The sequence below is a fragment of the Arvicola amphibius genome, chromosome 5 (genome assembly GCF_903992535.2).
Source record: "Arvicola amphibius chromosome 5, mArvAmp1.2, whole genome shotgun sequence".
In the NCBI taxonomy this organism is placed as follows: domain Eukaryota; kingdom Metazoa; phylum Chordata; class Mammalia; order Rodentia; family Cricetidae; genus Arvicola; species Arvicola amphibius.
Genome location: NC_052051.1, coordinates 31,814 through 47,613, shown reverse-complemented (window position 1 = coordinate 47,613; position 15,800 = coordinate 31,814). Strand labels below are relative to the sequence as shown.

Below are 15,800 nucleotides of genomic sequence, written 5' to 3'. Positions count from 1 at the left end.
AAAAAGCAGCGAGATAACATCAAAATTAACATAATCAGAAATTAAAAGGGATACATAACAGACACTAAGGAAATCCAGAGAATTGTCAGATCACACTACAAAAATGTATAGTCCGCAAAATGGACAATTTTCTAGTTAAGTAGTATATATCAAAATTAAATCAAGACCGGGTGAGCAATTTAAATAGATGAATAAACTGTAAAGAAATAGAAGCTGTCATCAAAAACTATCTTTTAGTTAGAGTACTACTGAGTGGTTAAAAAAACAATGATGTTAAATTTTGCATGCAAAAGGATGGAACTAGAAAACACCATCCTGGGTGAGGTAACTCAGACCCAAAAAGATGAATATGGTATGTACTCACTCATAAGTGGATACTAGCTATAAATAAAGAATATTGAGCCTATAGTTCATGATCCTAGAATAGCTAAGTAACAAAGTATACACTAAGAAAAACATACATAGATCAACTTGAAAAGTTAAAATATACAAGATCACTTGAATAAAAATGGGAACCCAGGAATGGAGGAAAAGGGAAGGTAGAGGAGGGGAAAAGGAAGGGGTGAGAATAGATGAAATGGGATAGTTGAAATGGAGGGAGGTCAGAGATGAGAGCAAGGAAAGAGATATCTTGATTGAGGGAGCCATTATGGAGTTAGCAAGAAACCTGACTCTAGAAAAATTCCCAGGAATCCACAAGGATAACCCCAGATAAGACCCTAAGCAAGAGTGGAGGTGACCTGAGCTGGCCTTGTCTTGCAGTCAGACTAATGAATAACTTACATATCACCAAAGAACCTTCATCCAGCAACTGACCCACATCACAGCTATGGACTGACCTTTCAAAGTCCAATTGAAGAGTGGAAGAAATGAGAATATGAGCAAAGAGGTCAAGACCACGATGGGTCCACCCACTGAAATAGTTTAAATGAGCTAATGTGAGCTCACCATCACCACTCAGACTAGGAAGGAACCATCATAGGTACAAACTATTCCCTTGAATGTGGTTGACAGTGGTATGGCTGGGGCAGACGGATGGGCCACTGGGAGTGGCACCAGATTTATCTCTACTGCTTGTACTGGTTTTCGGATACCTGTTCTCTTTGGATGGATACATTGCTCAGCCTAGATATAGTAATAGGGGCTTGGACCTTCCACAAAGCAATGTGCCTTACCTTCTCGAAGGAATGGATGGGTGGCTGCTTGTTTGTTCCCAGCTGCTCAGACCTAAAATAGTCACACAGAAGCCATATTATTTGTAATGCTGTTTTGTAAGATGAAGGGCCAGCATTAAAACAATTCAAAGAGCGCATAACATACAGTATCAAGATTCTCTGTGTATTTTCCATCTTTATGTGGCTTTACTTAACCTCCATTTCTTTTATTTTTACTTTTACTTTTTGAGACAGGTTCTCTGTGTATCTTCATCCAGGAACAACTCAGTAGAGCAGGCAGTCCCTGAACTCACAGAGATCTGCCTCCCCAGTGCTGGGATTAAAGGTGTGTGCTACCACACCTTGAACTCACAGAGCTGTCTGTCCCTGCCTCCCAGGCATTGGGATTAAAGGTGTGTTCCACCACACCCTGAAGTCACAAGGTCTCAGAGGTCAGTCTACCTCTGCACCTTGAGGTCACAAGGTCAATCTACTTAGTCCTCCAAAGTGTTTGAATTTATGGTGTGTACCACCATACCCAACTACTTTTTCTATTTTTAAGATCTTTAACCATTTTCTTTTCTCTCCCAAGCCAACATATATTTTTAAAACACAGTGACCATTTAGAGATTTTGAGGCACACAGTGAGTCTGGTTGCCAAACTAATCATAGTACTTTACTCCAAATGCTCCATTAAAGAGCTCTGTCTAGGGGCTGGAGAGATGGCTCAGTGGTTAAGAGGATTGCTTGCTCTTCCAAAAGTCCTGACTTCAATTCCCAGCAACCACATGGTGGCTCACAACCATCTGTGATGAGGTCTTGGTGTCTTCTACTGGCCTGCTATCATACATGCAGACAATATTGTGTACATGATAAATAAATAATTTTTTAAAAAGAATAAAAGCTCGGTCTCCCGCAGGAGGCAGACAGAGATCATGATGGCGGCACAGCCCAGAAACTGGTATTTCAAAAGTGCCACTTTCTAATAGACCTGTTCATGGTGCCTACTCAGGCAGGAAAGCAGAGCCATGGGCATGGTCTCAGATACTTGACCCCGAGTGGGCACAGAAACGTCAGTGTCCAGAAACGCACCATATCCGGAGTTTGCACCAGCGGCAGGCCCAAACATTTGCATTTCATGATACTAATCTCTAATAGGCATGGTTAGCATTCTACTTATCTTTGGAGAATTTGGGATGCAGTCCTCCCTCACTTAAATTCTACTTTGTGTGACTTAATGTCTCCTAAGAACTGGTAAATTCTTCTACCATTAGTTCTATTATCGATTACGCTCTCCTAGTGCAGTTTAGCAGTGGATTTGCTACTCTACCCAGGAGAAACTGTTTATGAACTCCACAAAATTAACTACAGATGGATCTTAAACCTAAATGCTAAAAGTGTAGAACTTCTGAAGATACTGGAGAGACCAGTACTCTCCATGTTTGGAAAATTTGGTGATATCTCTCCACATGCAATAACATAAGCACTACAGGCACCACCATTTGTGGCTCCCAACTCTCTGCTCTGTACAGACATAGCCTAGGCAGTGAAGTTATTCAGAGGCTGCCAGCAGAGTGTTTCAAGATCACTTAGGAATTCTTAGGACAAGGCAGGAACACAATAAACTCTGTTTGTCCATTGACTCCCACCCAGTCGGGGGAGGATGCACCACACCTGCTGCAAGCCTCCGCAGGCCACTGTACCTAGGTTGGGGGCAGCAGCCCCTCAACCGCCAAGCCCAGCCACTCCTCTGAACGTGGGGAGAGCAGCCAATATAATATGCACCAAGACCCAGTTATCCCAGGGGGTAGAGAGGATGTCACAGAAAATTCCGAAAATACCAGTGATGACCACAAGGGGGCAACTCCCTGCCTCTCAAGATCACTCCCAAGATCATAATCACCTAGTTCCTGAAACACGGTATTCCAAAATACCAATAATAATCACAAGCGGGAAACTCCCTGTTTCTTCAAGATTCATCTCAAGATTACAATCTAACTTTATCTTCGGCTACTTCCTGATGCACAGTCACTGAACCGGCTAATCCTAGATTTCTTCTTCTTCCTACTTAGATTTTTGGCTATTTTCTTACTTCTGGGGGGTCTGGATTTATCAAGATATTTTAGTTGTTAGACAAAGGGAGAAATTTAAATGTATCTTAAAATATCCTTATTCCTGACAAACAGACAAGTATTGGGTATTGATGGTGTAGACACTTAAAGAGTTTTACGTTCCCATGGAGACTGCAAAATGGGGGCTGTAGGGTACTGTCACTGAAGTTACATGAGTTGCCAAAAAGTAAATAGTGGAAGACCTAGAGGAGACTGGGAACCACCTTAGTAGAGTGGATACAGAGTAAAGATGGTACCAACTTACTTAAGTGCACCCTATGCACTGCTCTTTGGCATTTGATCCTTGGGCTTTTGCAAAGCTCCCTCCTTAACAATTATTTCAACCACAGCTTCATGTAAGTATCTGATTAACTTAGCCTGACAATGACTTTAATTCAAGTCTCAGGATCTCCCCACAACCTGGATGTTATCTGGTCACCACCATTCAAAACTCCTAACTAAAGATTTTGTAGACATCAAGGAAGCACAATATGATTCCAGTCAGATTAGTTAGGCTTCATACAGGTCCCTTTTATCTCATTCACAGGAGGTAAAAACTCAACCTGTTATCCACCTGACATGTGAGCTTATGGGTTCCAATAGATGCCTATTTACCACATTGGAGACAAACTCATTATTTTGACTTTGGTTAAATGGTTAACCACCTTTTATAGTATTTTCTTGTCAGTTTCCCCCTGATTAGCTTTGTACTTTACCCTCATTTTATGGAGTTTTGGGGACCCTAATCCTACTCCTAACATCTGAACGTAGATTGCTCCAATTCAAAGAGAACCAAGAAGTGAGTGACCAGCCACCAGGCATGACACCCCACTCTCTAGGCCCTCCATAGTGAGGCGAAACCCTGGTCCTCTACCACGACTGCCTCAGTTTCTCTAGCCAGTCAACAGGAGATTTTCCCTGCAGGTAGGATGGACCAATACCCACTCCCATACACTGGAGGCCCCAAGCTACAAACACCATCCTGCATCCAAATTCACCTATCCAGGAACTTCAGTGGAACTCAGAAATACAGCTTGCTACAATACTGAGAGGAACAAGAGGTGAGTGGCCAGCAGGGTTCCTCACCAACCTGAGGCAGGTTATCTAGACAGCAAGCAGGAGTTTGCTGCTGAGAGGACCAAGAAACTCTAAAGCACAAGCGATGAGAGAAACCCAGGAGAACAGGACAAGAGAGCAGGCTAAAGGAGACCTCAGTGGCTCCCTGAGACCCAGAGCAGACCAAGAACAATTACCAAAGACTCAGACACCGATTGTAAGAATCAGACCAAGATGGAAAGACACTTCCACCATCAACTGAAGGAAGAGATGGGTTGGCTCCAATGCAAAAATTTATCCAACAACCTAATAAACCATATGGTAACATCAGAACCCAGTAATCACAGATCAGGCATATTTGCTCATGCTAACCAAGTAAAAGCAGAAGAAAATTATTTTAAACATAACTTCATGAAGGATAGGAAATGAAAAACTACCTTTTAAAATGGAGAAAAAATACAAAATGGAAGAAATTAATAAATCCCTCAAAAGAAACTTGAGAAAACACACTGGATTTTGAAGAAATTTGAAGAAAATGGTTAAAGACTTAAAGACTGAAATAGAGGCAATTCACAAACCAAGGAAACTCTGGATATGGAAAATCTAGATAAATGAACAGAGACTACAGAGGGAAGTATAACCAACAGAATAGAGAAATGGAAGAGAATCTCAGGGATTGAAGAGAGCTAGACAAAATAAATGAGACAAAGAAAACATTAAGTCTATCAAATTCTTAACAATAAACATCCAGGAAATCTGTGAAAACATCAAAAGACCAAACCTAAGATTAATGGGAATAGAAGGAGAACTCCAGCTCAAAGACACAGAAAATATATTCAACATGATCATACAGGAAAAATTTCCCAACTTAAAGAAGGATGTCCCTTAAAAGGTAGAAGAAACTTACAGAACACAAGATAGACTGTATCAAAAAAATTACCCTCAAGATATAATAATTAAAACACAAAACATAGACTAAAGAAAGAATATTATGAGCTGCAAAGAAAAAAGACTAAGTAACATATAAAGGTAGACCTATGAGAATTACACTAGACTTCTCAATGGAAACCAAGAAAGCCAGAAGGTCCTGGCCAGAAGTACTGCAGACACTAAGAGAACACAAATGCAAGCACAGATATCTATACCCAACAAACCTTTCAATCACCATTGATGGAGAAAACAAAATATTCCATGACAAAACCACATTTAAATAATACATATCCACAAACCCAGCCTTACAAAAAGTATTAAAAGAAAAAACCCAAACCCAGGAAGCTAACTTAACCCAAAAACTCAAGGAACAGATAACCACACAACAGTAAAAACAAAGGAAGGGAAACACACAACTGCTCTGACTGAAAAAGAACAGGAATTAATGACCACTGGTCATTAATAGCACTTAATATCAATGGTCTCAACTCACCTATAAAAAGACACAGGCTAAGAGAATGGACAGAAAACCAAGATTCAGCCTTCAGTTGTATACAAGAAACACCCTCAACCTCAAAGATAAACATTACCTAACATTAATGCACTGTGAAAAGGTTTTCCGAACAAATGGACCAAAGAAACAAGCAGGTGTAGCTATCTTAATATCTAACATGAGATTTCAAAGTAAAATAAATCAGAAAAGATGGAGAAAGACACTTTATACTCATAACAAGATCAATCTATCAAGATGAAGTCTCAATCCTTAACATCTATTCCCCTAATACAAGAGCACTCACATACGTAAAAGAAACATGAAAGGGACTTAACAGATGTGTACAGAACATTTCACCAAAACTCAAAATATAGTTTCTTCTCAGCACCTCAGAACATTCTCAAAAACTGACCACATACTGTGTAACAAAGCAAACATCCACAAATACAAAAAAGAGTAAGCCTATGTATCTTATTGGATCACCATGGTTTAAAGTTAGAACTTCACAACAATACTATCAAGAATCCTACAAATTCATGGAAATTGAACTGTAAATAATTGAACCAACCATGGATCAAGGAAAATATAAAGAAATTAATGACTTCCTAAAATTAAACAAAAATGAAGCCACAGAGTACCCAAAACTATAGAACACTATTAAAGCAGTGCTAAGAGGAGAGTTCAAAACACATAAAGAAAGTGGAGAAAGGTCACTAGACAAACCCTTATCCAAACTAATAAAAAAGCAGCGAGATAACATCAAAATTAACATAATCAGAAATTAAAAGGGATACATAACAGACACTAAGGAAATCCAGAGAATCGTCAGATCACACTACAAAAATGTATAGTCCGCAAAATGGACAATTTTCTAGTTAAGTAGTATATATCAAAATTAAATCAAGACTGGGTGAGCAATTTAAATAGATGAATAAACTGTAAAGAAATAGAAGCTGTCATCAAAAACTATCTTTTAGTTAGAGTACTACTGAGTGGTTAAAAAAACAATGATGTTAAATTTGCATGCAAAAGGATGGAACTAGAAAACACCATCCTGGGTGAGGTAACTCAGACCCAAAAAGATGAATATGGTATGTACTCACTCATAAGTGGATACTAGCTATAAATAAAGAATATTGAGCCTATAGTTCATGATCCTAGAATAGCTAAGTAACAAAGTATACACTAAGAAAAACATACATAGATCAACTTGAAAAGTAAAAATATACAAGATCACTTGAATAAAAATGGGAACCCAGGAATGGAGGAAAAGGGAAGGTAGAGGAGGGGAAAAGGAAGGGGTGAGAATAGATGAAATGGGATAGTTGAAATGGAGGGAGGTCAGAGATGAGAGCAAGGAAAGAGATATCTTGATTGAGGGAGCCATTATGGAGTTAGCAAGAAACGTGACTCTAGAAAAATTCCCAGGAATCCACAAGGATAAACCCAGAAAAGACCCTAAGCAAGAGTGGAGGTGACCTGAGCTGGCCTTGTCTTGCAGTCAGACTAATGAATAACTTACATATCACCAAAGAACCTTCATCCAGCAACTGACCCACATCACAGCTATGGACTGACCTTTCAAAGTCCAATTGAAGAGTGGAAGAAATGAGAATATGAGCAAAGAGGTCAAGACCACGATGGGTCCACCCACTGAAATAGTTTAAATGAGCTAATGTGAGCTCACCATCACCACTCAGACTAGGAAGGAACCATCATAGGTACAAACTATTCCCTTGAATGTGGTTGACAGTGGTATGGCTGGGGCAGATGGATGGGCCACTGGGAGTGGCACCAGATTTATCTCTACTGCTTGTACTGGTTTTTGGATACCTGTTCTCTTTGGATGGATACATTGCTCAGCCTAGATATAGTAATAGGGGCTTGGACCTTCCACAAAGCAATGTGCCTTACCTTCTCGAAGGAATGGATGGGTGGCTGCTTGTTTGTTCCCAGCTGCTCAGACCTAAAATAATCACACAGAAGCCATATTATTTGTAATGCTGTTTTGTAAGATGAAGGGCCAGCATTAAAACAATTCAAAGAGCGCATAACATACAGTATCAAGATTCTCTGTGTATTTTCCATCTTTATGTGGCTTTACTTAACCTCCATTTCTTTTATTTTTACTTTTACTTTTTGAGACAGGTTCTCTGTATATCTTCATCCAGGAACAACTCAGTAGAGCAGGCAGTCCCTGAACTCACAGAGATCTGCCTCCCCAGTGCTGGGATTAAAGGTGTGTGCTACCACACCTTGAACTCACAGAGCTGTCTGTCCCTGCCTCCCAGGCATTGGGATTAAAGGTGTGTTCCACCACACCCTGAAGTCACAAGGTCTCAGAGGACAATCTACCTCTGGCTCCAAAGTGTTGGGATTAAAGGTGTGTACCACAACACCCAACTACTCTTTTTTCACTTTAAGAACTTTAACCTATAGCCTACATATTTTAAACACACTATAAACCATTTAGAGGTTTTCTTCATCTTTGACTCTCTCTTTACTGTATATATCTCTTTTTCTGACCACATGAGTCTTTATGGAGAGGATTAAAGCCATGGCTTTGACAGCTGGATCTAGCTTTCTGTGATTCCAGCCTTGTGGCTCAGGTACTGGCCAGAGCAGCATTGATTTCCACAACTCTACAGTGTTTCAAGGTCCCTACCACCAAGCAAGCTGCAGCATTCTGCTCACAGACCATACTAAAGTGCTTTCGTAATCGGACTTACTGACTGAAAGAATCAGAGTTTGCCCTGGCAGGACAGCCAAGAAGCCAGCATTTTAAAACTGCTCAGCTTTTTTTCTACTATGGCTGAAAACTGAAAAGCATATGTTCACCTTTTCATCAACACCGTTTAAATGTTTCATGGCAGGAACTCTTAAAATAGCTGCAGGGTTTTGCAGCTAAAGCTGGGTCAGGAAGCTTCCCTTACATGAGAGTGCTTCCTTTCCTCTAGGAAGCAGACCCAAGAAATTACTGCTACCCAGAAAACATGCTTAACTGTATTCTTTCTATAGCTTTCTCAGACATTCTGTGGATGCAGTTATCCATGTGGACGCCATTCTGTAACAAGAGGTGGGCCTGCATGTTGGGGTTTCTGCCCAGTTCCCCACCAGCTGACAAGCCCTAAAGAAAATCACAGAGATCTCCATAAGATATAAAACAGATTGGCCCATTAGCTATGGCTACTTATTAGCTCTTGTGGCTTATAGTAATCCATTATTCTTATCTATGTTAGCCATGTGGCTCAGTACCTTTCATAGCAGGGCAGATCACATGTTGCTTCTTAGGAGTCTGGGCAGGAGTAGAGGAAGAGCTATAACAATTGAGAATGGGAAAAATATTCAGGATCAATATTTATAAAAACATTTAGGATAAATATTAATAGAAATATTTAAAAAATGGAATAATTTAATATCTCCTTCCTGTCACATCGATTATAGCACAAAATGTAGATTCTGCCCTATCTACCTCCCCAAAACCATGAACACCTGAGAAACCTTGGTAACTCCTTTTGTCCACTGGTACTAAACATCACTGAATCATGTCATTATAGCTGGTGATAGCAGAAAGTTAGAAGTATTCTAATCATGTATTGCTAAGAGACAATAAACATCACCATAAGACTACCAGCTTTTAAACTATTTAAAGATTCATAAGACAAACTTGAAAGTGAAATGCAATATCCAGAAATTCTAGAAACCACAACATCAATTTTCAAATCTCTTCCCAATGCACATCAAGAGCATGACTGTTTGTACACTGAACAGTGATATTACAAGCATAATATCCTACCATGACAGGGCTGCAGAGTCTCCCTCTACCCAGGAAATCCATACTCAGGGATGCTCAGAGGACGAGACAAACATAGCCATAGCTTCGCTCATGGCCAATCAAAATCCCAGGAGAAATAACAGATGAACAGACCTTCTCTGAGCACCCTACACTCACCATGGCATAGCTTGTGGTCTTCCTTACAACTCATTACAACAGAAGCAGAGAAGACTCCTGGAAAAACCACTTGTAAGCTACCTACTGCTTACTAAGCTTTCCCAGAGTCTCTAACTGGCTACCACCACCCAGCAGGGCCTCAGAATATTATCAGCTCCCATATTGGGTAATCAGAGATCAAATTACTCAGATATCACAAAACTTTCTGCTCTGCCCTTCCAGTACAGTGGACAGGGCTGTAGTCTAGAAGGTTAGTATTTTAGTAGACATTCCTCTACTTTCCTAAAGCTTACCCTGCTCCTCATCCAAAGCACAGGGTCCTTTGTATGCACATTCCATACACACTCAATGTGCACTGCAGCCAACTCATCACCTCATACCTGGGAAATCATGCAGTCAAATGCAGGTCACATTCACAACTGCTGTTAAAGAAAAGCAAGACATGAATGAGAAGACACTGAAGGGTCATGGTAAGGCTTGAGGATAGGAAAGAGAATGTGGATGATATAATCTCAAGAAATTATTTTTGAAAAGTTGAAACACACCTTATGGCCATGTGTTCCAGAAATTAGGGATTTGTATTAGAGCACATCAAAGATATCTCAAACCTTTGAACTCAGGATGTATATCTAAAAATCAGTAAAATAACAGTCCTGTTAGGAAGGACAACATTTCACTCTGATCTATTTTGGTTGAACTACTGTAACTATAGCAATTTGATCTCATGATAAGTTCAGTTCTTTATCCGTATTCTTGATTGCCTGGTCTGTGGACATCAAGAAATAACCATCAGGACATTTATGGAGCATCTAAAATTGATTACACAGTTCCACACTGCTAATATCAACTGCTGTCAAAGTAGGAACGTTCTCAACCACTGTCCTGTCTCTCCCTTTCTGCATTGTGAATCTACCAGCTTCAAGCTTGGTCTATGTACTCAATTCTTGCACAGATACCTCTTCATCTATAATCACAAAGTAAATGTCAGAGAGACTGAAGGTCACTCATCAGCTGGTTTATTTTTCATTGTCACTGACCAGTGAAAGTCCGGTCATGAAGAAGTTGTAGGCCTATCTACCCAGCACTGGGCAGCAGAGACAGGATTAGGTTTTTAAAGAAATTCTCAAATACATAGCATAAGGCACCAATATCACAAGCTCACAGTCTCCCCGACACTCAGAGGCCAAGGGACACTACCTAGGTCACCACAAAGAGAAAAAGAACATATCTGGCTCATGGTTCATTCTTGTCTAAGCAGCTCTGACACCTCAGGCAACCTGCTCTTACTGGTCTGGGGACAGTGGCACCTACATTCACTCAGGATTCATGATGGCCGCAGCAAACTGGGGAAGCTGCCAAGCATGTAATAACTCATTGCTTAAAATTCTTTTCATGTATGGGAACCCCAAAGGTAATAACAATTATACAATATATATATAATATAATAATAATAATAAAAGACAATGGATCCGGATATGTTAACAAAGCTTTTCAAAGATTTTGTACTCAATGGAATATTGTTCATAAGACTGGTATTCCATATAATCCTCAAGGACAAGGAATTGTGGAATGTGCACATAGCTCCTTGAAAACACAACTCTAAAAATAAAGACAGGGAAGTTCTAGCCTCAGACGCCACACAATGCCTTAAATCATGCATTGTTTGTGCTAAACTTTCTAAATACGTATGTCCATGAGCGATCAGCTGCGAACAGATTGTGGCATAATGATACAAAAACCACATTTGCTAAAGCAAGGTGGAAGGATCCTTGCTCTGGAATTTGGAAAGGGCCCAATCCCATCCTAATCTGCGGTCAAGGGCATGTCTCTGTTTTCTCACAGGATGAAAATCAAGCCAGATGGCTTCCAGACTGACTAATTCGATGCACTCAGGAGAAGGACAATGGACATGAGGACAGCTTAGCAGACAACTGCCCAGTAGAAGGAACGGAATGAGAACTCCAGGAGGAATACCTTAACACAGCCCACAGAGAGGAGCCTGATCCGACCTGCAACTCCCTTAGCTGCAGGGAGACTTCTGGACAAAGAGATCCTGCTGAGATGAGCTGACTGCAGTGTCTGCAGCTGGCTGTGGTGTGAAACCTGTTACTTCAGAACTAAGATACAATCTGAACATTTGAGTGTTCTTGGTTTATGGGACACAGAAATGATTTTGAATAAATTATTAAACCTAAGAACCTAATCTTTCCCCTCAGGGAAGGAAAGACTCAAAATAAAGAATGACTAAAACCCCTCTTCTTAACAAGAGGGCAGACTAACAAGAGGCAGTCACAGTTGCACAGTGACTAAAAAAGGAATTTAATAACAGCAAATGGTATTATACTCCGGTATATGATACTCCGGTATATGATATATTATACTCCGGTATATATCCAGTAATGACCGGATATTTACACCTGCATATATGACGGGAAAAAAATCTGGTAATGACCAATGGTGCTAAATACATTGGTAATGACCGAAAAGAATAAGAAATTTTGGTAACAAGCTACTTTAAAAACTCAGCAATAACACTTTGGTGCCTATATACAAAAGATGCTCAACCACGCCAAAAGCACATGTGCTCAACCATATTCACAGCAAAATTACTTAATCATACACAGAATCTGAAAACGACCTAAATGTATCCCTTCGACACACATCATAAATGAGATAGCCACAAATACCACAAATATCTTTGAGTAATTCTAAACACACAAATTTAAAAACCTGTATAACAAAAACTTTGAATCTCTGAAGGAAGAAATTTAAGTCAGACAATGGAAAGATCTCCGATTCTCTTGTAAAAACAGCGACAACATAGGAAAATTGACAATCTTACTGAAAGCAATCCACAGATTTAATGCAAATGCCCATTAAATTCTAACAAAAATCTTCAGACTTCGAAAAAACAACCCTCAACCTTACGAGAAAGGACAAAATCAGGATAGCCTAAACAATCTTTAAATCCTGTACAATCAAGGAACTTTTGAATGTCTTACTTTAAACTTTACTACAGAGCCACAGTACTGAAATGCACACCTTGACTACAAATTCACCTGCCTACAAACAGCAGACTTTTGACAGAGAAGCAAAATTGTGAAACAGAAAAGCATTTTAACCTGCTTATCATTGAGGCTACCTTAATTTAAACCCTTTTTCTCCAGGCTCACTTTGTTAGCCTGCCTTCCGGAGCTCTGGTGGGCAGATTTTTAACTATCTCTTTTATTTTAACTTGTAAAACATAAAATTAGAAGAATTTTTGAATCCTCTCCTCTGTTCTATAGACTGTGAGGTTAAATTTGCTCTCTAAACTTACTCTTGCTCCTGCTTGCCTTTTACCCGTAGGTGGGTTGTATTAGCTGGCTACTGTGAGCACATGGCTCCTCAATCTCAGAGGTAATTAGTTGATTCTTAGGCCAAAACTGATTTTTCCTTTAGCAAGTAATAAAAGTTTCAATTCTGCATCTATCACGCTTACAGATTCTTAATAACTCTCCAATTGTTCCTGTCCCATTCTCACTCGCTTTAGTTACCAACATATGTAACTGAATACTTTTTCCTTACACCATAACTTATTTACAAATTTTTACACCCCATTTAAATTTTGTCCTGCTTTTCTACATTTCTTTCTCTATTCTACATCTCTATTTCTGAGAGCTCACTACTCACGCATCAACAGATTTTTTTTCTCGCGGGTTCCTCACGTCTGGTCACCTCTTCCCTGCTTTTTGGGGAGCGCCGATCAGCCTCACTTTCCCCTCAGTCCTTTCTCCGATTTCTCATGGGGTTCAGAGGACAGCATTTCCGGTCTTCCATCGTCGTCTCCTTTCTCTGGCTTTTTATGGAGTTCGTCGGTCAGCACCACGTTCTTTTTCGTACTTCTTCCTCCGGCATTCGTCTCAGAGTTCAATGGTCAGCACCACGTTGGCTTTAATCTTGGGGTTCGGTGGTCAGCACCACGTTGTGGCGCCATTATGTCGAGGCACGTTTGGGTGCAACATAGATAACTATTTTCCCTAACTAGACTGAAACGGAGTCGTGAAAATTCGGACACAACTTACATGGTCATCCTTGAAGGACAAGATCTCTCGTTTATTCTGCAAACAGTTTGTATATCATCACGTCAATTGGGGGAGGGAATACATTCCTCTGTCTCCTAGGTAACCCAGTGAATGGCTTTTTTGTCATGTTCGCATCTACCTGTTTGCGAGTATGCTAACTGTCAGGTAGGCCTTAATTAGCATCTCTATAAGACATCCACCAAGCAACAAAAGGAAGGAGCACCAAACAGCCCGATCAGCTTCAGCAAACACCTCTCCTCAGGCGACATGCATTAATAACAAAAGTGGAAGGAGCAGCACATCCTGGCTATTGTTAGGCTGAGACAGCTTGTCTGCAAAGCTAAGTGACCACCTCCAACCAGGCCTATGGCTCTTGCGCCATAACAAAATATGGGCCTACAGTAATCCAAAAATTTAAGGTGGTTCATCAAGAGGATAGCAAGGGAAATGCTCTGTGGGGCTACAGACAGGATTCAAGTTCACCTCAATCATTATAGGGGACACTGACTGTAAAATGTGTTTCTAAAAACTGAAAAATGCAGCTGTTCTAGAATTATTAAACTTTCATAGTACACAGATTGTGACTCTGTAATGGCCCCTTGAGCAGCATAAAAATCAAAGGGGACATCAAAGATTTCTCAAACCTTTTATCTCAGGGTGTATGTTTAAAACCAGTAAAATAACAGTCCTCTTAGGCAGGGCCACATTTTACTCAGATCTATTTTGGTTGAACTACTGTAACTATAGCAATTTGGCTTTATGACAAGGTCAGTTCTTTGTCCAGATTCTTGATTACCCTGGACTGTGGACAACAAGAAATGGCCACCCGGGACATCTATGGAGCATCTAATATTTATTACCTAATTTCTAATTAGGTAATTAGTACATAGCTAAACACTGCTAATCTCAACTACTGTTGAAGTAGGAAAATTCTCAACCACTGTCCTGTCTCTCCCTTTCTGCACTGTGAATCTACAAGCTTCAAACTTGACCTATATACTCAGTTCTTGCACAGATCTCTTTTCATTTATAAGCAACACTAAAAGGCAGAGATACTGGAGGGCACTCAATAGCTGGTCTATTTTTCCTTCTCACAGACCAGTCAAGGCCAAGTCCTGAAGGAGTTGCAGGAATACCTACCCAGCACTGGGCAGCAGAGGCAGGATTAGGTGTTTAAAGCAATTCTCAATTACATAGCAGGAGGCAACAACATTATAAGTTCATAGTTTCCCATGCGAGTATGGCAAAGCCTCCCGCTCCCCCAGGGAATTCAGACTCAACAAAGCTCAGAGGCCAAGATCCACTACCCAGGTCACCAAACAAACTAACAGAACCTGTCTGGCTCATGGTCCATTGCTTTCCAAGCAGCTAATAGCTCAGCCAACCTGCTCTTCCTGGTGCTCCATTCAGCAGAAAAAGAGTCCTTTAAAGAACCTGTAAGCTACTGGTGCTCCTGATTACCAAGTAGAGTCCTTCATTAGCTAGGATAACCCATCTGGGCTTCAAGACATTACCAGTTCACCTACTGGGTGAACAGAGATCAAATGTCTCAGAGAGCAAAAGTCCTCCAGGTTTGTCCTTCCACACTATGGTGAGATAAGACCCTAATTTGTAATTTAGTCAAATCTTGTATTCTCCCAGAGCACTTCCTATTCCTCCTCCAAGGCACAGGATCCTATGTGTACACATTCCATTATGTGCTCAATGTCCAGAGTAACCAACCCTTTACTTCTAAGCTGGGAGGTCCTGCAACCAAACACAGATCACATTCAAACAATAATTGTTAAAAAAGAAGACATGGATTAGAACACAATAAAGGGTCCATGGAAACAGTTAGGAACAAGAGAGAAATTGTGAAAATAATGTAATTACAATATCAAAAAATTACGGTTAAAAAATTGAAACAAGCTTCATGGTTATGTGCTCCAGAGACTAGGGATCTGTATTGGAGCAAACCAAGTACAACTCACATCATTCTTTGAGGGTATTCAGTCATGTTAGGCAGGACCACACCTTTTTATCTAGTTGTTCTAGTTTGCT

The 15,800-nt window shown here is 40.3% G+C and overlaps 1 protein-coding gene across 4 annotated transcripts in view; it reads left to right on the top strand.

The window, feature by feature from the left end:
* Positions 1-15,800, top strand: part of LOC119815908 (zinc finger protein 431-like) — an 82,080-nt gene that overhangs the window by 47,628 nt on the left and 18,652 nt on the right. The window contains exon 5 of one of the 4 annotated variants that reach the window (XM_042055047.1): positions 11,539-11,794. The exons of 2 other annotated variants lie outside the window; for them this stretch is intronic. In XM_042055047.1, coding sequence (XP_041910981.1) covers positions 11,539-11,575 — 37 coding nt within the window. In that variant the 3' untranslated portion in view covers positions 11,576-11,794. Of the gene's footprint in view, positions 1-1,409; positions 1,555-11,538; positions 11,795-15,800 lie in introns of those variants that run through there. One more of the 4 variants, XM_042055048.1, reaches the window with a different exon arrangement.